Source organism: Rhodamnia argentea, chromosome 11 (genome assembly GCF_020921035.1).
Source record: "Rhodamnia argentea isolate NSW1041297 chromosome 11, ASM2092103v1, whole genome shotgun sequence".
Classification (NCBI taxonomy): domain Eukaryota; kingdom Viridiplantae; phylum Streptophyta; class Magnoliopsida; order Myrtales; family Myrtaceae; genus Rhodamnia; species Rhodamnia argentea.
Genome location: NC_063160.1, coordinates 16,624,061 through 16,646,826, shown reverse-complemented (window position 1 = coordinate 16,646,826; position 22,766 = coordinate 16,624,061). Strand labels below are relative to the sequence as shown.

At 40.9% G+C, this 22,766-nt stretch overlaps 3 protein-coding genes across 3 annotated transcripts; all 3 read left to right on the top strand.

Annotated features, from left to right (window-relative positions):
- Window positions 1-93: 93 nt before the first annotated feature.
- Window positions 94-3,108, top strand: LOC115727478 (MDIS1-interacting receptor like kinase 2-like). Its single transcript, XM_048273052.1, has 2 exons — window positions 94-2,341; window positions 2,522-3,108. The coding sequence occupies exons 1-2, from the start codon at window positions 94-96 to the stop codon at window positions 2,941-2,943; spliced, it is 2,670 nt and encodes an 889-aa protein (XP_048129009.1). The 3' UTR covers window positions 2,944-3,108.
- Window positions 3,109-7,555: 4,447 nt separating this feature from the next.
- LOC125312904 (probable leucine-rich repeat receptor-like protein kinase At1g35710) lies at window positions 7,556-8,687 on the top strand. The gene has a single exon (XM_048272874.1). The coding sequence runs from the start codon at window positions 7,717-7,719 to the stop codon at window positions 8,668-8,670; it is 954 nt and encodes a 317-aa protein (XP_048128831.1). The 5' UTR covers window positions 7,556-7,716; the 3' UTR covers window positions 8,671-8,687.
- Window positions 8,678-9,298, top strand: LOC125312959 (MDIS1-interacting receptor like kinase 2-like; the record flags this gene model as incomplete). The annotated part of the gene is made up of 1 exon (XM_048273051.1): window positions 8,678-9,298. A coding segment is annotated over one exon (621 nt), but the record flags the coding sequence as incomplete, so codon positions are not given.
- Window positions 9,299-22,766: the final 13,468 nt, after the last annotated feature.

Below are 22,766 nucleotides of genomic sequence, written 5' to 3'. Positions count from 1 at the left end.
GCTCTTCTATATTGCAGCAAACTCAGACCTTCCATTTCCAGAGCAAAAGAAGAGATCCTCTCTCTCTCTCTCTAAAGCAAGAAGATGTTCCGCATGACTCATTTGAATCCTGTAAGCAATCCCGTCGGCTTGCATGTTCGCCGGCTGATGACCGCAGCTACATGGATCCTTACTGCGCTAGCTCTCTCCCACAGCTACCCTGCCCTCGCCACCAGAGCAGAGGCGGATGCTCTTCGTCGCAGTGGGTGGTGGCCTCACTCCGTTACGAGCAACACGTCCGTGTCGCATTGCGAGTGGCCTGGCATTGTCTGTGATGATTCTGGAAGCGTCGCCTCAATAGACAAGTTAGCAGGAAGCTGCAATGGTTGCTGGGACGGAGGGAATTTTAGCAGCATGAATTTCTCTTTGCTCCCGAATCTCGGCTTTCTTCGGCTGCCTGACAATGGCCTCGCCGGTATCGTTCCCCGTCAACTATGTGAACTCCCGCTCTGGTACCTCGACTTGTCCGGCAATAACCTAAACGGTGAGTTTCCTCTCTGTCTCCAAAACCTCACAATGCTAGAAGTTCTTGACATTCATTATAATGAAATCGCTAGTCCTTTCCCTTCTAGATTGGGAAATCTGAAGAAGCTAGGGTACCTAGATCTCAGTTTCAATTTGCTTCGTGGCCCTATACTTCCGGAAATAGGGAACTTGACAAACTTGAAATACCTATGTATTGATGAGAATCAATATGGCGGATCTATCCCGTCAGAAATAGGTAATTTGAAGGGCTTAATTTGGTTGACGCTGGGTTCAAACTCCTTCACAGGCCCCATTCCATCGGAAATTGGAGATTTGAAGAATCTCACTTATCTAGATTTGAGCAATAACAACTTCTCTCGAGAAATCCCTCTTCAACTTGGGAGTTTGGTCATGGTAAGCTATCTTGATCTTCGGGATAATTCTCTACAGGGTTCAGTTCCCAATCTAAAAAAACTTTCCCTCTTAAGTCACATCGATTTGTCAAACAATAATCTCACGGGAAGAATTCCAGATAATCTGCTCGACATTGGTTATAGAGATTTCGGTGGCAACGAATTTTTGGAATATGCTACCATAGAAGCAGATTTAGATGCTCTTCGTGGCAGTGGCTGGTGGTCCTCTTATGACACGAGCAACAGTTCCAAAACACATTGCACGTGGCTCGGCATTTCATGTGACAATTCTGGAAGCGTCGTCAAAATAGACATACCACAAGGAATACGTGCGCTCACCGGTATCATTCCCCTTCAAATATGTGCGCTCCTAAAGCTCAGGCACCTCAATTTGTCCCACAATCACCTAATTGGCCATTTACCTCTTTGTCTCCAAAACCTCGCCATGTTAGAAGTCATTGACGTTCATACTAATCTGCTCAATAGTCTTATCCCTCCCGAATTGGGAAATCTGAAGAGGTTGATCTACCTAGACCTCAGTTTCAATGCACTTCATGGCACGATCCCTTCGACTCTTGGTCACTTAGATTATGTCGACTTGTCGTACAATCGTCTCACGGGAAAAATTCCAAATAATTTGGCCCATGTTCGTTATGGAGCTTTCAAAGGTAATGAAGGTTTGGAAAAGGCTGATGGTCATGAAAGAATGGCTAGGATTATACTTATGATGGTACTTATTCCACTGGTGGCTATATTAGTTCTTGGGCCTTTGATAATACTCCGACGAAGAACGAAGAGCATGCGATCAGAGATAGCAACAAAAAATGGCGATTTCTTGTCAATATGGAATTACGATGGGACAATGGCATATGAAGACATAATCAATGCAACGGAAGACTTTGACATTAAATATTGCATTGGAACTGGCGGATACGGTAGTGTCTATAGAGTGCAGTTGCCCAATGGGAAGATCGTGGCATTGAAGAAACTTCACCGTCATGAAGCAGAGGACCCATCTTTTGACAAGAGCTTCCGAAATGAAGTGAAACACTTGACAGAAGTACGACACAGAAGCATAATTAAGCTCCATGGTTTTTGCTTACACAAGCGATGCATGTTCTTGGTTTATGAGTATATGGAAAGGGGGAGTCTATTTTGTGCTTTGAGAAATGACGTCGAAGCAGTGGAATTAGACTGGTCTAAAAGACTCAATATTGTTTGGGATATTGCACATGCCCTGTCTTACCTGCACCACGATTGCACGCAGCCAATTGTTCATCGTGACATATCTAGCAACAACATTTTGCTCAACAACAACATGAAGGCTTTCTTATCAGACTTTGGCACGGCAAGACTCCTAGAACCTAATTTCTCATCTAATCTCACTGCAGATATCGCAGGCACTCGTGGATATATAGCACCAGGTGAGCAATCTAGAATGTTATTAGTAGAGGCACATAGCTAGATACTTCACTCCCCACGTGGTAAGCAACAACTTTGATGCTTCATCATTTTTACAAATTTATCGGATAGTGTACTAGCTAATGTTGAGAACTTAGTTTCGAGCCTCCTCTATTTACGAACATTTTATTTCTTTTTCTCAGAGCTTGCTTACACTTTGGTGATCAATGAGAAATGCGATGTATACAGCTTTGGAACGGTAGCAATGGAAATCATAATGGGTGAGCATCCAGGTGAGATGATCTTAATACTGTCGACACTTTTCAGAGAAGATATTATGCTACATCGAATATTAGACTCACGCTTGCCAATCCCAAGAGAGAATTACATCGCAAGAAGTATCATTCTGGTAGTTTCCCTGGCGCTTGCTTGCTTAAGTCGCGACCCAAAGTCGCGACCCGCGATGAAACAAGTTTCGGAAGCTTTTCTAGCGCCAAAACTAACGTTGGACAAGCCCTTCCATTCAATCTCGCTTGCGCAGCTCCAAGAAATGAATCGAGGAATATGGTGGGAAGGTGGAACCACGGAAACATCGTCAAGCCTACAAGAAGAGCAAGGACCATGAAGTACTTGTCCCAAAAGTAGCAAATAAGCTTCCAACAAGTGAAGACCGAAGATTACAAACTGATGCTGCAAATCGGTGAACGTGGTTGAGGATACAAAGGATACGGATTCAGCAATTCTAAGTCATGTCAAACTTTCTTTAAGCTATGTAGGCCAAAATTTACCAAAGTAGCAATGAGAAGTGAGAAGCATTCATTGTGCAGTCGTTTATTTTTCTGTCTTGTTAGTAAGATAAGAGTGCATGGTGAGTGATAATGTGTTGTTGTGGCCACGAAAATATAGGCAACGTAAGGATATTCACCGCATATTAATCTGGATCATTTATATTTAGTTGAAGGCTTGCTAGTCAAAAAAGAAAAGAAAAAAAGCTTGCTAGTCAATTAAAGACGGAAAATTGATCCGCGTTTCCATTACGATGGCTAAAGATCTGACATGACGAAAACAACAAAAGACCGCGATTGCTCTAGACGAACCGTGTCCAGGGGTCCAACAATCTATACGTGTCCGAAGACTTTGACTTGTTGACTTTTGGGGTGCGCAACTCGACAGAGACCTTGACTTCTGGAATTTGTCCAACTACCAAGTGTAAGCTGGTTCAAGTTCTAAATGAATTATCATTAGTAAACCGTGAGGTTTACGAGGGAGGGGACGAACGCAAGCGCACAAAGTGTTGGGTTTTCAGACTTTACCTCACACTTATAAACCGACTACCAGCCCATTCTACAGTCAACATGGGACAACCTGCATTCTCTCCCTCACACATCGGGTCCCGGATCGGAGGCGCAACACCTCGTATCTCTCCCGTATGATTGTTGGATCAAGATTTGTTGGCGACAGGAGTTCCGATACTAGTGTTGGGTGGGCTTTGGCCTCTCTTATCCCAAAAGCTAGCTCAAATGATGAAGTTTTCTTTATACTTGTAAACCGACCACTAGCCCCTTCCACAACTAATGTGGGACAACTCCAACACAAAGAGGAAGAAACCCATCATCACAAATCCTAAAAAAAAAAAAAAATCTTAAAATCATAAAATCACTCTTTTTTTCCGCCTTAAAATCTCATGTGCTGTTAGAATTTGACACCCACACGCTTTCTTATTGATGGAAAGTATGAACCACACTTTAATAGTATTCTGCATTGCTATATATCTCGAGCACGTTTGGAGTGAAAGAGAGTTCATGATGCTATTCATAAATTATGATTCTCCCTAAAGGATCGTTATCGGGTTCGACCCACATGAAACGTGATACAAAGTTCTTGATTTATGACAACATGAAAAGTCGGAGTCAATGCCCATATTTTAGGCGTACATGATAACCATTCTATTTCTCTATTTCTATTTCAAACCTATTTCTAGAATAAGCTTGGAATAGAAATTCATTTGGTAATGCAATTCTATTTTTCTATTTTTGGAACAAATTTTTGTTCCAGAAATAGATTTGAAAGAGAAATGAGAAGTTAAAAATTGTAGTTTTGATGTTCCAGAAACATAAATGAGAAATAACCTGCCAAAGCCCTTTGTTTTTTCTCAAGTCCTCGTTGTACTCTCTCTATCCCCCTTCCTTTGTTAGTCGCCGCCCACCACCGCCATCCGTCGCTCCTCGCCATCCGTCGCTCCCCGCCAACCTCCGTCGGCTGCCCTAGCCCACCGTAGGCTGTCGCCGACCCCCGCTGCAGCAATCATAGTTGTCACCATCATTGTTGGCCGTCGTGCCCACCGTCGGTCGCCACAACCACCGACCATGCCCCTGCCAACTACCGCCTAGCGTTGTCCACCACCAACATCCTTGACACCCTATTGGTGGCCGTCGCCCAGTGTCCCTCGACGGCCGCCGCCCGCCGCCCACCGTTGCCCACCACCGGTCGTTGTTGCCCCTTACCACACCACCGACCGCCACTAACCACCACCCACCGCCACCTTCCATTGGCTGCCGCAACCACCGCCAACCACCGATGACCACGGCTACCCGCCACCGCCCTCCACCGCCGGCTTCTGCAACCATCGCTGCCACCAGAGTAAAAAATAAATAAGAATTTTTTTAATTTTAAATAGTAAATAATATTTTCTAATAATAACAATTTTTTTTAATTTTTTTTTTCAAAAAATTAAAAAAGAAGTAGAAAATTTTTGTACAAGATTTTGTGTTAATAATATTTTAGAAATAGAAATTTTCAACTGTTGCCAAACGAATTTCTATTCCAGGAACAGAAATTTTATGTCGTTATCAAACACGTTGTTTTGCTCAAAAACTCATCCAGAAACTAAAATTACAAAAATTTATTTCTAGCCAGAAATTGATTTTAGAAATGAAATGATTGTCATGCGCATCCTCCAAAGCTCATATGGCAAAAGCCCATTTTGGCAGGTCCATCTTACTTTGTTCCACCACCGAAAGCCTTAAACAGCTTCTCTCTTATGTCGCGCACTATGCAAATTCGTCCCTTTAAAGCATAAAATTATTTTCATATGGTCAAGCATTGAACTTATGTCGCGCACTATGCGAATTCGTCCCTTTAAAGCATCCGGCCAGCCTTGTCGTCGAATGATTGACAAGTTTCCGAAGCTTTTTCAGCTTGAAAAGTACCAATTGTCGAACCATTCCACGCATTCTCATTGGGCAGCCCCAACAAAACCTAATTGGCGCACTCAACATTTTTCATGGTCTACCTTAACAGCTACATTGACTATCGTTTGGGATGAGCACACATGCTTTGGTAATTACACAGGAAAGTTGTTCGCAATTTTTTTTTAAATTTATTGCACTTTTATCAATTCAGTCTTAAACTTTTAAATTTTACCAATTGAGTCCTAAATATTTTTACGTTTTGTTAATTGAGTTCATTCGGCCAATTTTAGCCGAAAATCGCTAAACGTGAACGGCGGCCGTCCTACATGACACAACCCCCACTGACATTGACAAATTTTAACTTTTTTTATTTTTATTTTTTTCTTTTGTTTTCCTTCTTGACTTTTTTCTTTTTGCCCTCCGCCGGCCATCGCCGGGTCTCATTGATGGTTGGCAAACGTCGTCGGCCTCAGATGAGGGTCGCTCTCGCTAGCCCCGAGTGAAGGACGCCCTGGCATGGACCGGCAAGAGCCGTCCTCACCGAATCAGCTGAGGGAGGCCGGTATTGGAATTGCACACTGCGTATTGGAATTACAAGGATCTTTTGCTTTCGAAGTTGAATGGTTGTCAGTCAAAAGAAGGAAAGGCTGGAAAATTGGGTCCACGACCGTTTGCCTTACGAAAAGGGTTAGAAAATTTTTAGGGCCAGAAATCACCAATGAGAGTGTTATGAAGACCATGACTTCCCATGAACCATTGAACACGGACTGATCCAAAAGTCAACACACAAAAACCACCTAAGACCTTGACTTATCGATGGATGTGTACAAGTTCCAACCATGCACGCATGCTGGTTTAAATTCTTCTCTCTCTCTCTCTCTCTCTCTCTCTCTCTCTCTCTCGGCAGTATGCTGGTGTAAATTCTAGTCGAATCATAAAACTTACAAATTTAGAGATTGTAATGAGTATAATATATTGCTTATCGGGAAACTAGTGCCACAGCTTTTAAAAACTGGACACCTAAAATTACGTGGGGGATTTTGCTTACTTGAAAATCCATTGTGATATTAATTCACTATTGAATCATCCAACGTGGTTCGCTGAAAAATAATGTCGCGCAAGAATTTCCAGCAAGAAAATTATCGATGTAACTTAAGTGATATGCTTTTAAAACATTATGACAACAAACCGATCGCTTAAAAAATTATAACATCAAAGTGAGCACCACGCAAAAAAAAATTACGAGGTTGTTAGTGTCTTTATTCCGTCCAATTGTATCGAGTAAGCAATGGTCGGAAGCAATGAAATTCAAGTGATTTCACCACAACTGGCTCGACATTTTATCTGTAGCCATGGCTGATTTTATTTTGCATGGTGTCCCATTGAACTTGAAATTTAACTTCTATTAATCTAGTTGGAGCAGCTCACGGGATATAAGAGCTAATTTACCAGCTGATGGGATTTAAGGGTAATTGACTTGCTATCACGGCTCCGAAGACCTAGACACCTAGTCCGAAATAAGTTATTAATTTTTTTTTCGTTTTATTGACAAAACCCAAAGAAGTCGAACGGTCCTAATACTTGGATTATACAAGAAATTAGTCAATTACCCTTTTATGTCCCAAAAGTTATTTCTCTTGGATTGCCCATACATAATACAGCAAAGTCAGGTCTTCTAATTCCCTGGCAAAAGAAGAGCTCCCCTCTCTCTATAGAGCATCATGAACGCATTCCACCTGATTCATTTGAATCCTGTAAGCAATCCCGTCGTCGGCTTGCATGTTCCCAAGCTGATGACCGCGGCAGCTACATGGATGGTTATTGCGCTAGCTCTCTCCCACAACTTCCCTGCCCTTGCCACCGGAACAGAGTCAGATGCTCTTTGTCGCAGTGGGTGGTGGCTTCACTCCGTTACGAGCGACGCTTCCGTGTCGCATTGCACCTGGTTTGGCGTTTCATGCGACGATCGTGGAAGTGTCATCCGAATAAACATGCCACCGGGAGCCAACTACGGCTCCTATGTTGCACCTAGTTTGAGCAGCATGAATTTCTCTCTGCTCCCGAGTCTAGCCTCTCTTCGGCTGCCAGATAATTTACCCTTGGGTGTCATTCCCCTTCAAATATGTGCACTCCCAAAGCTCAGGCACCTCGACTTGTCGGACAATTACCTAACCGGTGAGTTACCTCTTTGTCTCCAAAACCTCACCATGCTAGAAGTTATTGACATTCATAATAATCAAATCACTAGTCCTGTCCCTCCTGACTTGGGAAATCTGAAGAAGCAGATCCACCTAGATCTTAGCTTCAATTCCCTTGATGGCCCTATCCCTCCGACTCTTGGTCTCTTGTCTAACTTGACGCACCTCTATCTGGGAGGAAACTCCTTTATTGGATCTATTCCTCCTAAAATAGGGAACTTGACAAACTTAACATGTTTGAGTATGGAAGGGAACGAATTCAGCGGATCTATCCCGTCAGAAATAGGTAATTTGAAGAGCTTGATTGAGTTGAGACTGAGCACAAACTCCTTCACTTGCCCAATCCCTCCATCTTTGGCAAATTTAAAAAGCTTGATCGTTCTAGATTTACATGAAAATCGACTCGACTGTGCCATTCCAGTGGATAAAGGAGATTTGAAGAGTCTCACTCATTTGTATTTGAGCTCAAACAACTTCCCTTGCCCCATCCTTTCATCTCTAGCCCATTTAACCAGCTTGACCGTTCTACATTTAGATGGAAATGAAATCGACTGTGCCATTCCATTGGAAATACGGTACTTCAAGAGTCTCACCGATCTAGATTTGAGCTTCAACAACTTCTCTGGAAAAATCCCTCATGCACTTGAAAGTTTGGTCATGTTAAACTATCTCAATCTCCGGAACAATTCTCTTCACGGTTCAGTTCCCAATTTTGAAAAGCTTTTAAATCTAAGTTACCTCGACTTGTTGTACAATCATCTCACAGGAAATATCCCAAATAATCTGCTCTATGTTCGTTACATAGCAGTCTACGGCAATGACGGTTTGAAAAAAATTGATGGTCCCAGAAGAATGTCTAGGTCTATGCTTATGACTGTATTGATACCATCGATGGCTATACCGATGATAGTTCTTGGGTCTTGCTTCATATTTCAACATAGAACGAAGAGCATGCAATCATAGACAGTAGAAAAAAAATGGAGACTTCTTGTCGATATGGAATTATGACGGGAGGATTGCATATGAAGACATAATCAATGCAACTGAAGACTTCGACATCAAATACTGCATTGGTAGTGGCGGTTACGGTAGTGTCTATAGAGCTCAATTGCCCAATGGGAAAATTGTGGCATTGAAGAAACTTCACCGTCTTGAAGTAGAGGACCCATCTTTTGACCAGAGCTTCCGAAATGAAGTGAAATACTTGACAGAAGTGCGTCATAGAAGCATAATCAAGCTCCATGGTTTCTGTTTACACAAACGATGCATGTTCTTGGTTTATGAGTACATGGAAAGGGGGAGTCTATTTTGTGCTTTGAGAAATGACGTCGATGCAATGGAACTTGACTGGTATAAAAGACTAAATATTGTCTGGGGTATCGCACACGCCTTATCTTACTTGCATTATGATTGCGCTCAGCCAATTGTTCATCGAGACATATCTAGCAACAACATTTTGCTCAACAACAGAATGCAAGCTTTCCTATCAGACTTCGGCACGGCAAGACTCCTAGAACCTAATTTCTCATCTAACCTCACCGCAGATATTGCAAGCACTCGTGGATATATAGCACTAGGTGAGCAACTCTAGAATGTTATCACTAGAGGCACATAGCTAGATTGAATACTTTACCCCCCATGTGGTAAGCAACAGCTTTGATGCTTCATCATTTTACAAAATTTTCATTCTATATAGTACTAGCTAACACTGAGAACTTAGTTTCGAGCCTCATCTAATTTACAAACTTTTTGTTCTTTTTCTCAGAGCTTGCTTACACTTAGGTCATCAATGAGAAATGTGACGTATACAGCTTTGGAATGGTAGCAATAGAAATCATAATGGGCGAGCATTCGGGTGAGATCATCTTACCGTTGTCGACGCTTTTCAAAGAAGATATTATGTTGCATCAAATGTTAGACCCGCGCTTGCCAGTCCCAAGAGAGAATTCCATCGCAAGAAGTATCGTTCCGGTAGTTTCTTTGGCACTTGCTTGCTTAAGTAGTGATCCAAAGTCACGGCCCACAATGAAACAAGTTTCGCAAGCTTTTCTAGCTCCAAAACTAGAGGTGGCCAAGCCTTTCCATACAATCTCGCTTGCGCAGCTCCAAGAAATGAATCGAGGAGCATGGTGGGAAGGTGGATCTGCGGAAACTTCGTCAAGCCTACAAGAAGAGCAAGGATCATGAAGTACTTGTCTCAATACTAGCAAATAAATTCCAACAAGTGAAGAATCGATTGATAAAATGATGCTGCATATCCGGTGAACGTGATTGAGGACATGACACATATGGTTCGTGTAGTTTTAAGTCATGTAAAACCTTTTTTGAACTAGTTAGGTTAAAATTCACCTAAGTAGCAATAAGGAGTGAGAAGCATTTCTTAGTCTTTTTTGTTTATGCCTTTTTAGTAAGATCGGAATGCATGATAAGTGCTAATGTGGTTATCGAATTATCATTCAATTTTTGTCTTTTTAACAAGATCGGAACATCATGAACATTGATAATATGTTGTTATCGTCAAGAATGTTTGGCTACATAAGGATAATCTCTACTTATTATTCAGGATCATTTCTATTTAGTTGAAGGCTTTCTAGTCGATGAAAGACAAAAATTGCCTAGCGTTTCCTTTACAATGGCTACAGATCCGATCGAGAAAACAACAAAAGAGCACGATTACTCTTGCGAGTCGAGACGGACCAGGTTTGTCGGTCCAACGACCGATAGCTGACAGAAGATCTTGACTTGTTGACTTTTGAAGCGCGTGCTTGACAAAGACCTTGACTCCGTGAATTTGTTTAACTTTCCATATGTAAAGCTGGTTCAATTTCTAATCAAAGTCATCACTAGTTAACTGTGAAATTTGCGATGGAGGAGCTGGCACTTCGCAATCACGAAGCTGCGGAATCAGAATAAATCCAATGTGAAGAGACAATTCAATCGCATGAATTAACTTTTGTCTTAAAAGGAGGTATCAGGTATGTGATAATCTTGATGAATGACTTAGGCTGGAAGGTTTGTGTTTACTTTCTGAAGTAAAATAATGGGGTTTTTGTCTGTTTAAGCAATTTAAATTCTTGATTTGAAAAAAAAATAATCAAACATGCAAGAACATCAAGAGGCTGCGAACCGACAACGGCTTAGAGTTATGCTCAAGTGAGTCTTGATGAGTTCTGCAGAGAAAATGGGGGAAAATTGTCGAAAATCGTCAATAAAGTCCTACACTTTTCACACGTTTGTCAATTCAGTCCTAAATCTTTTAAGTTTGCCCATTCAGTTCTAAACCTTTTCATCTTTTGCCGATTCAGTCCTATTGACTAGAAACCATTGACGTGGACGCTGGTTGTCTTACGTGGCACCGCCGGCACTAACGTGGACAATTTTTATTAATTTTTTAAAAAATTAATTTTTTTTTCTTACTTTTTGGCTTCAAGGCCGGCGGCCCCTTCGATTTAGGGATGACGGGGGTCGCCGGCCTTGCCCGTGGGTCGGCGTAGGCGTAGGGCCGACGGGGATCGTCCATGAACCCCGAATCATGAAAAAAGGAAAAAGTGAAAAAAAATTCAAAATTCTTTTACAAATTATTTGACAAATTATTATATTTTCTCCATGTCAATGTTAGCGATGCCACATCAGCGATTTCCGGCCAACAGGACTGAATAGGCAAAAGATGAAAAGGTTTAGGATCGAATAGGCAAACTTAAAAGTTTTAGGACCGAATTGGCAAAAGTGGGAAAGGTTCAGGACTTTTTTAACAATTTTTCCAAGAAAATGGAATCAATTCAATATTGAATCATCCAACATAACTCACCATAAATTATTGCCTTGTAACTCAAGTGATCACCATTTGAAAAATACCATGCTCAAATAATCGTGAAAGAAGTTATGACATCCAAGTGAGTGTCGTTCAAAACTTGTGATACCGTTAATGTCCCAATCCCCTCCAGTTTTATCGAGCAAGCGATGCTCCGAAGCAACGAAGTTCGAGTGATGTCATGAGACCCAGCTCGAGATTTTACTGTATAAGTAGCCATGTGTTAACACCCAAAGTTACTCCTAGAGCCATGTGACGAGCACGAGCAAGAGTTTTGATCGCTCACGGGTAGGAGTACTGAAGACAGACTCAAGAGAATCTCAAAGATGCCACGTGAAAGTTTTGGCGGCATCTTCCTTGAGAGACGAAAGGAGAAGCGCGCGAAAAGAGCCACGATCGGGCCTGTTAGTGAAAGATTTGAGGTAATCCCCACGAGGTGAAAAGAAAGGGCGCAAAAATCGAGAAACCGTCAAAAGACTATCCACACGACTTATCGGAAAAGGTTAAAATGTGGAGCCAAAGGAAATAATCGCTTGACGGTTACCGTAGCTAGTCTATAAATACCCCGTGGACACAACACAACAGGGATAGACAAACACAAGCACTTGTCATTACAATTAAACTCTTAGCCTTTAGCTTAGCAAGAGCTTTCAGATTCCCATCGTCGATTCAATTCCGGTGAGTTTCGTATCCGAGGCTAGGTGTCGTCGATTAGATTCCGGTGCCTGCTCATTAGGTTCGATACCGTCGATTCAATTCTGGTATTGTACTCTTCGCCCATTTCGTCCAATACCGTTGATTAAATTCTGGTATTGTGTCCTACATTCCCCCGTCCAGTGTCGTCGATTAGATTCCGGCATTGTTTCCTACAATCTGGTTTGGCCCCGTAGATTAAATTCAGGAGTCGCACCTTAAGTTCAAGTATGTCAAAGTTCGTCTCACTGTCGAAGGAGTGGGGCTGTCGAATCATCAATAGTCTATATTACACCTCCGGTGTCAATATAATTATTTTTTGCATTTGACACTCTCTCTCCAAAACTAACTCAGAAGTCCTTATTGGAAAACGAACGGATTAAGTTCGATAAAAGATTCTCGCGTTAGCAATCCTTTTAGGCTTCAACCCTTTCTTTTGAGCCAAGATTCATCCGCTTGGGCCTTGTCGAGGGATTTCGACACGCCAACACCATGGCTGAACTTATTCCGTATGGTGTCTCTTATTTGATTGAACTTGAAAATTTTCTCCTGGCAAGCTAGTTAGAGGAGGTCATGGGATATAAGAGCTAGTTTTGTTTACATTGAGAAATCAAAGGCATGCGGCAGGTGACGCAATAATATGATATGGAGTCGATTTAAGGGTAAAAGGTTTATGATACTTTATTGTGCGAAACTATACGGATGGGTTTCCTCCTTAATGATGGTCATATATTACCGCAAACTCAGGCCTTCCACTTCCCAGGAAAAGAAGAGGTCCCTCTTGTTGTTCTGTAAGTTCGTATAAACAGAAAATAAGATTGGAAGACTAACCTTTAGCCAAATGAAAAGCGAGAATGCAGAATATTGATCCGAGCCGAACGAATGTCGCTGTTTCCTTAAGACAAATTTGTCCCCTCAATTCAAACAAATTTCGTACCCGAGGACGTTGGACAATTGTCTCCCGGGATAGAACGGATCGCGTTCCTCTCAAGTGGTACTTCTTCAAAGGACTCCAACGAACGTAACTTTGCAAAATTATCGCACGGAATGTATGAGGGGAAAACAAGTGTGCAAGATTTTGAGGAAACCGAAATGTATGCTCGGGAAAAAAGAAAACGTGTCTCGAAATTGCCTATTCGAGGACTATTTATTTTGGAAGGACGAAAAGCCACGAAGAGTCACGAAGCTTGAATTCGGGCGATAGTTTTTTCATAACCGACCGACTCCTTACGAACAATTATATTTGTTCATTATTCTCCGAATAATTGCAACTGTTCGTTCACGGACGAATGTCCAGAAATTTCCGAACAATTGCAACTGTTCGTTCACGGACGAATGTCCAGAAATTTCTAGACAATTCCGTTCGGCTATAAAAGACCGATGGGCAAAAAATAAAAATAAAAAATGGAATATAAGAAGCCCCGACGCCCGGGCCCGAACCGACCGGACGGACGGCGGCGGCGGCACGCGCGCGTGTGGGCCGAAATCCATTTGCGTAGGTCCTCCCTCCTCCACAAAAGTGGGGTGCCCCTTGGGGCCCAAACCCATTTGTGAGGTTCCACTTAAAAAACCCATCTCCCATCTACCTTTCATCCTATGTGGGACTCCCACATTTCCTTCTCATTCACTTTAGAGGGATAAATTCCCCAACAATCCCCCACATGAATGAGATATTCAGACATCACGACTCTTCGTATATGCATGAAATGCAATGTGCGATTATTCCTTGAGAAATAGTTACATCGGGATAAGTAGTCTCAAACTTTGAACTTTCCCTAGTGAAACCTATCGGACTTACTCGGTCAATCGGTAGACTTGATGTCTTTGAACTGTCGACTTTTGGTGTAAGCCTAGACAATAAAAATCACATAACTTTCTCTCGAACAAAGTTAGTTCTCACCGTTGTGTTCGTTTTGGCCATGAACACCGCTTGGTCTCATGAGTGTTTTAGAGAATTCGGCCTTTTCAAGTCTCACAGAAGCGGCCCTCACTTCACACTCACATAGGTGATTTCTGAACATATAGTATATCACATACTCAATTCAGAATCATTAAAAGCTTTTCGCTTAACCTACACATATTAGTACTGTCTTCATCTAGGAATGAGTAATAAATTACATTACTCTACACGATTTTCATAACTTGGTTGTCCCTTTGAACCTAGATCTTGGGATCTCCAATCAACAAAGTAGGGTATCCGCTATGAGGACTTAGTTATAGGCCTTAAACCCATTCCTTTCGATATTTTTACAACTATTTCTCTAGTTATGCCTTTTGTTAATGGATCTGCAATATTATCTTTTGACTTCACATAGTCAATGGTGATAATTCCACTAGAAAGAAGTTGTCTTACGGTGTCATGTCTTCGACGTATGTGTCGAGACTTACCGTTATACATGACATTCCTTGCCCTTCCTATTTCTGCTTGACTGTCACAATGTATGCATACAGCAGGCAATGGTTTAGGCCAATTAGGAATATCTTCCAAGAAGTTTCGAAGCCACTCTGCTTCTTCACCGGCTTTATCCAAAGCTATAAATTATGATTCCATAGTGGATCTAGCAATACAAGTTTGTTTGGATGATTTCCATGACATCGCTGCCCCACCAAGTGTGAATACATATCCACTTGTCGATTTTGTGTCTTTAGTGCCGGTTATCCAATTTGCATCACAAGATCCCTCAAGTACCGCTGGATACTCTGTATAATGCGAAGCATAATCTTGAGTATGCTTCAAGTAGCCCAATACACGCTTCATAGCTTTCCAATGATTTTCATTTGGACTAATTGTAAATCGGCTTAGCTTGCTTTATCGCGCAAGCTATGTCCGGTCTAGTGCGATTCATGACATACATTAAACTGCCTAGTATACTTGCATACTCATTTTGAGCCTTACTATCACCGGTATTTTTTGAAAGATGTAAATTAACATCTATCGGTGTACTTACTGGTGATATGCCTAAATTCTTGCTTTTTTCAAGAATTTTCTCAATGTAATGAGATTGAGATAGAGATAGTCCTTCAGATGTTTTACGGATTTTAATTCCTAAAATGACATCTGCGATCCCCGTATCTTTCATATCAAATTTACTTGCGAGCAAACATTTGATCTTCTTGACAATCTCACTATCATTGCCCATTATAAGCATGTCGTCTACATATAGACATAAGATGACAAAGCTATTATGAGTGTTTTTAACGTATACACATTTATCACACTCATTAATTTTGAAACCATTCGACAACATAACTTGGTCGAATTTAGCATGCCATTGTTTTGGTGCTTGTTTCAAGCCATATAGTGACTTGATAAGCCGCCATATTTTATTCTCTTATCCCGGAACAATGAACCCTTCAGGTTGCTGTAAATATATTTCTTCTTCCGGATCCCCATTTAGAAAAGCTGTTTTGACATCCATTTGATGAATTTCAAGTCTATACAAGGTTTGCTATAGCAATTAACATCCGTATAGATGTAATTCTCGTGACAGTGAATAAGTGTCAAAATAATCCAGACCTTCACGTTGCCGTAACCTTTTACGACAAGCCTAGCCTTATACTTATCAATAGTACCATCTGCTTTCATTTTCCTCTTAAATATCCACTTACATTGTAATGGCTTATTGCCAGGAGGAAGGTCAACCAATTCCCAAGTATGGTTTGACAAGATGGATTCAACTTCACTATTGATAGCTTCTTTCCAGAGCGAGACTTCTGGAGATGTCACGACTTCCTTATATGTCCGAGGTTCATTCTCTAACAAATATGTCAGAAACTCGGGTCCAAAAAGACGTAGAAGTCCTTTGCCTTTTATTACGTCTAGGTTCATCCTCCATTGGATCACTTCTAGATGTAGTACCTCGAAACCTCTTATTATTTTCAATTGGCTCATATACTATGTTATACGAAAATATATTTTCAAAGAACGAAGCGTCCCTTGATTCAATGATCGTATTAACATGTATATCCGGGATCTCTGACTTATGAACAAGAAAACGATATGCGTTGCTATTCTGAGCATATCCGATAAAAACACAGTCAACAGTCTTTGGTCCTATCTTAACCCTTTTAGGCTTAGGAATCGCAACCTTAGCCAAACACCCATACGCTTTGAGATAATTCAAGTTAGGCATTCCGCCTTTCCATTTCTCATATGGAGTTTGTTGTGTCCTTTTGTGGGGTACTCTATTTAAAATAAAGTTTGCTGTCAAGACAGCTTCCCTCCACAAATTTTGCGGTAAACCGAACCTGTTCAACAATGCATTCATTGTTTCCTTTAGGGATCGATTTTTCCTTTCCGCCACACCATTCGATTGCGGTGTATAAGGAGCGGTAATTTGGTGAACGATACCAAATTCAGAACAAATTTCCTCAAAAGGAAATTCATATTCACCTCCTCTATCACTTCTTATTATTTTTATTTTCTTATTTAACTGATTTTCAACCTCACACTTATAAGTTCTAAAAGCATTCACGACTTCATCTTTACTATTAAGTAAATAGATATAGCAATACCTCGAACAGTCATCTATAAACGTAATAAAGTACTTCTTACCACCTCTAGAAGGTATTGCTTTCAAGTCACAAATGTCCGTGTGTATTAAATCTAAAGGTTCTGTGACTCTATTATCTACGGAATGAAAAGGAGGCTTAGAGAACTTAGATTCGACACACACTTGGCACTTTTCACTTGGACAATCAAACTTCGGCAATAGTCTCATACTAATTCATTTCTTATAGTTAACGTGTCCTAGTCTAGCATGCCAAATTAGGAGACCCAAGCACATAAGTAGAAGTCGCTTTATTCATATCATCTTTGGTTACAACAGTCATTACATTCAACTTGAACAAACCATCACTCAGATAACCCTTTCCTACATACATCTCATTTTTGGAGAGTACAAACTTGTCAGATACAAACACCAACTTGAAGCCATTCTTGCTAAGGAGAGATCCAGACACTAAATTCTTGCGAACATCCGGCACATGAAGAACATTATTCGGTGTCACAATTTTCCCAGATGTCATCTTCAGAGCAATCTTTCCAACACCTTCAACTTTAGAGGTCGATGAATTACCCATATAGAGTTTTTATCATCCCCCACGGTTGTGTAGGACGAGAACATCGATTTGTTTGCACATATATGACGAGTTGCTCCGGTATCAATCCACCACTCCTTGGGGTTTCCCACCATATTACACTCGGATATCATAGTAGTCAGATTGATATCATCAACACCATTGGAAATCTCTTCCACCACATTTGCCCGAGTTTTCTGTCTTTTCTTGGCTCTGCAGATTTTGGCTCGATGTCCGGACTCTCCACGCTTAAAGCATTTGCCAACGAACTTCTTCGGACCTTGGGTGAATCCCTCTCCCGACTTGCTAGGCATTTTCCTCTTCTTATTGGATTTCGATCTTTCTTCAACGACATTGGCCCTTGAGACCTCCAGATTACTGCCAACCTTCTTCTCAGAAGATTTATTATCTTCCTCTATCCTCAACCGAACAATCAAGTCTTCAAGTGACAATTCCTTTCTCTTGTGTTTGAGATAATTCTTAAAATCTCTCCAGGAAGGTGGCAATTTTTCAATAAAAGCGGTCACTTGAAATGATTCACTTAGAGTCATTCCTTGAGCATGAATATCATGCATAATCACTTGAAGTTCTTGAACCTAACTTAAGACGGTCTTTGAATCGACCATCTTGAAGTCTAGAAATTTGCCGACAATGAATTTCTTCAATCCAGCATCTTCGGTTTTGTATTTCTTGTCTAGACTATCCCATAACTCCTTAGCCGTTTTCAGCGGACTATAGACGTTATAGAGAGTATTATCTAGACCGTTGAGGACATAGTTACGACACGGGAAGTCAGAATGCTTCCATGCATCCACAGCAGCAACCTTTTCTTTATTTGTCTCTCCAACGTCCAATTTAGGACCATCCTCATTGAGGAATCTTGTCAAGTTCAAGGTTGTGAGATAGAACAACATCTTTTGTTGCCATCTCTTGAAATCAGACCCATTGAACTTTTCCGGCTTTTCTCTATGATTCGGAATAGGAGTAATCGGAGTCGAAGTCGAAGCCATTTCTAAAAAATATAAAATTTACTAATAAACGACGTAACAAAGAAAACTTGCAATTAAAAACGTGGAGAACAAATTATGTCGGAGAACACGTGAGTATGTGAGTGACAACAATTCGGGAAAGACAACTATATGAAAGTTGTATTCAACACACCTTACCAAAAAAAAAAAAGTTGTATTCAACACAACGCTTTCTTCAAGTTGTAAGATGTAGACGAAATATACAACCACACAAAATACTCACAATGCTCAATACAGATTCGGGTAAGCATAAGAAACAAACTACTGACAACGTTCACAAAAGAAAAATACGTTTATCTCGAAAAACAACTCTTATAAATGTTACGATTGAAGTTCGAGAATGATCATCATAACAGAAAATCAATACACCACTGAACGAACGAAGAACATATTGTTTGCAACAAAAAATATACGAACTAAGCGCAAAAACAAGAAGTCCAAATAAAGAAAAATTTGTCTTAAGATTGTTGTTCTGTAAGTTCGTATAAACAGAAAATAAGATTAGAAGACTAACCTTTAGCCAAATGAAAAGCGAGTATGCAGAATATTGATCCGAGCCGAACGAATGTCGCTGTTTCCTTAAGACAAATTTGTCCCCTCAATTCAGACAAATTTCGTACCCGAGGACGTTGGACAATTGTCTCCCGGGATAGAACGGATCGCGTTCCTCCGAAGTGGTACTTCTTCAAAGGACTCCAACGAACGTAACTTTGCAAAATTATCGCACAGAATGTATGAGGGGAAAACAAGTGTGCAAGATTTTGAGGAAACCGAAATGTATGCTCGGGAAAAAAGAAAACGTATCCCGAAATGGCCTATTCGAGGACTATTTATTTTGGAAGGACGAAAAGCCACGAAGAGTCACGAAGCTTACGAACAATTATATTTGTTTGTTATTCTCCAAAAAAAATAAAAATAAAAAATGGAATATAAGAAACCCCGACGGACGGCGGCGTCGCGCGGCAGTGGGCCGAAATCCATTTGCGTAGGTCATCCCTCCTCCACAAAAGTGGGGTGCCCCTTGGGGCCCAAACCCATTTGTGAGGTCCACTTAATAAACCCATCTCCCATCTACCTTTCATCCTATGTGGGACTCCCACATTTCCTTCTCATTCACTTTAGAGGGATAAATTCCCCAACACCTCTCTCTCTCTCTCTCTCTCTCTCTCTCTCTCTCAAGCATCAAGAATTTCCACATGACGTATATGAATCCTGCAAGCAAACCAGTCGGCTTGCATGTTCGCAAGCCGATGACTGCAGCAACATGGATCTTCATTGAGGCGGATGCTCTTCTTCGAAGTGGGTGGTGGCCGGAAACCGTTACGAGCATCACTTCCATATCACATTGCATGTGGCCCGGCATTTTGATGCGATGATTCCGAAAGCGTAGTCAAAATAAAGGTACCACAACAAGGCCTCTACGACTTTGGGGTCGAAAGTCATTTGAGCAATATGAATTTCTCGCTGCTATCGAATCTCGCCTCTCTTGGGCTGCCTGGTAATCACCTCACCAGTATCATTCCCGTTCAGATCTGTGCACACTCAAAGCTCAGGTACCTCAACTTGTCCTCTAGTGAGCTAACCGGTGAGTTGCCTCTTTGTCTCCAAAACCTCATCATGTTAGAAGTTATCGACATTCATAGTAATCACATTGTGTCTGTCCTATCCCTGCCAAATTGGGAAATTTGAGGAGGCTGATCTACCTAGACCTCAATTTTAATTCGCTTGATGGCACGATCCCTACCACTCTATTGAAATTGAGGAACTTTACTCATCTCTATTTGCAAGGCAGCTCCTTCCATGGCTCTATTCCATGGACGCGCAGTGGTCCAGAAAATCAACATGTGAAGCCCCAAAGGACCCGCTGCATGTCCCAAAAGCGACAGAAACCACAAAATACTCTGACTCCTGGTGACACTCGAACTGCACGCTCTCCACAAAAGACCTTGACCCATTTGTTCATTATCTTTAAGGCTCGCTACTTTGTGTTATGTCTCGCTTGTGAACCAGTTGATCCTATTGCAAATCCAATTTTTCTCCTACAAATTTGTATGGGAAATGACACAAATGGTCTTTAAATTTTGGCCCAATGTTCATTGTCATCCCTAAACTTTTAATTTGTTATATGAGTTCTATGAACTTAAGTCCAATATATAATGTCGTCCATAAACTTTTGATTTGTTCAATGTAACCCATGAACTCTAGTTCAATATTCAATATGGTCAATGAACTTTTAAACATGTTAATACAGTCTAGGGACTACATTAGGGACCACATTGAACAAATCAAAAGTTTAGAGACAATGTTGCGTATTAGGCCAAAATTCAGAACCGCATTGCACAAATTAACTGTTCGGGGACGACATTGCATATTGAACTAAAGTTTTGAGATCATTTGTGCAATTCTCCCCAAATTCTATCTTGGGGGTGGTTAGCGTTTTCTTTTTCTTCTTTTGTTTGGCTGGGTTGGAAAAGGTTAGGTTACTGCTCAAGTTGTTTGTACTTTTTGTGGAAATATATACAAGTTATAAAACTATTCCGGAAAGAAGGCCATGTGCATGATTTTTGTTTAATATGGTTCCTGAACTGCTAGTAAATGTTCTGCTCAAATGACAAATCATTCATGAAAGTGGAGATTTAAAGAGTCTCACTTATCTAAATGCGAGCTATGAGAACTTGTCTGAAAGAGTCCCCGTTGAACTTTGAGGGTTTGGTTGAGATGAGGCTAAAAGCTTAAACTCCTTCACTTGCACCCGTCCCTCCATCTTCGGCCAATTTAACAAGCTTTGACCGTTAGGTTGATAAAACGATGAGGCAATTTGATAAAAGCGGTTGATGATATGAGCTTTATATGGCATCTACAACTTAAGTCTTTGTCCAAAATAACTAAATTTATAGGAGTCATGAGAGGCGATCTATACAGGACAGTGCCAGTAAAGGTTGGAATGCGTGGTCAATGTAATTGGTTTGATATTTACACAAAGGCTTGTTGGTCAGAAAAAGAAAAAAGGCTGGAAAATTGCTCCATGACCCTTTCCATTACACCGAGTTAGAAATTTCTAGGGCCAAACATCACCCCGTAAATGTGCACAAAGACCATGACTTCCTGTGAACCATTCTAACACGTACTAATCCAAAAATCAAAACGCGTGAAACCCCGCAAAAGGCCATGGCTTCTTGAGTAGGCCCATGTCTAATCTATCGTCCACTTGTGATCTTACGACCCCGAAGACCTCGACTTCTTGATGGAGTCGCACAAGTTCCATCCATACATTAATCCTGGCTCGAATTCTGATTGAATCATAAAATAGCGAAGTTTACAGACTCGAACGAGCAGAATTGCCAGAAAACTAGTGTCATGACTTCTAAAAACAAAACAGATCATTTGCGTTACATTAGCATTTTCCTCAATCGAAAAATTCATTGCGACATTAATTTAATGTTAAATCAACCGACGCGGCTCTTCGAAAATTAATGTCACATGGAAATTTCCAGCAAAAAAAAATAATAATAACCCTACATAACTTTAAGTGATATGCTTTTAACAATTATGACAATTGCTTGATCATTTGACAAGATTTGAAATGTTATGGCATCAAAATGAGCGCGCAAAAAAGTTAGAACGTTGTTAGTATCTTTGCACCTCCCTATTTAGATTATGCATGACCAACGAAACTCTTTGGTTACAACGGGTCTCTCTGAACACTCGAGATTATTTGAAACTTTGTGAGCTAACACACTTTTCTTCAAAAAGAATAGAATTAATACCATTAAAAATTAACACTCCACGACACATTTACCTCCTGCTAATTTCCTTTGCTTCGTAAGTTGAAGGCATGTGAGTCACAAATAAAAAAAAAAAACGCTGAAAAATCGGTCCATGACCTTTCCCTTACAACGGGTTAGAAATTTTTTTGGCCAAACATCATCGATGAAAGTGTCGTGAAGACGTTGACTTCCAGTGACCCAACGAACACGTACTGATCCAAAAGTCAACACGCCTGAAAACCCGAAAAGACCCTTGACTTCTTAAGAAGGCACATGTCTATTCTACCTGGTGTGATGGTCGTAAAATCAACAAACGAAGCCCCGACGACCTTGACTTCTCCGCGCTCGAATTGCAGACGTGCATTCTGCGTTTATGTTCTTCTTTTTATTTTGTTTTTTCTAATGTTTTGGATTCGTATACTGGTTTAAATTCTGATTGAATCACAAAACCGCGAAAGTTTGAGATTCGCATGAGCAGAATATTCTGCTTGCCGGAAAATTAGTGCCGTAAATTTTAAAAATTGATTGCTTAAGTTATTTAGGTGATTTTTTTCTTGCTTGAGGATCCACTGTGGCATTAATGTAGTATTAAATTCTCCAATGTGACTTGCGAGGAATTAATGACACATAGGAATTTCTGGCAACTTAAGGGTGAGTTTGGTAACATTTCTGTTCATAGAA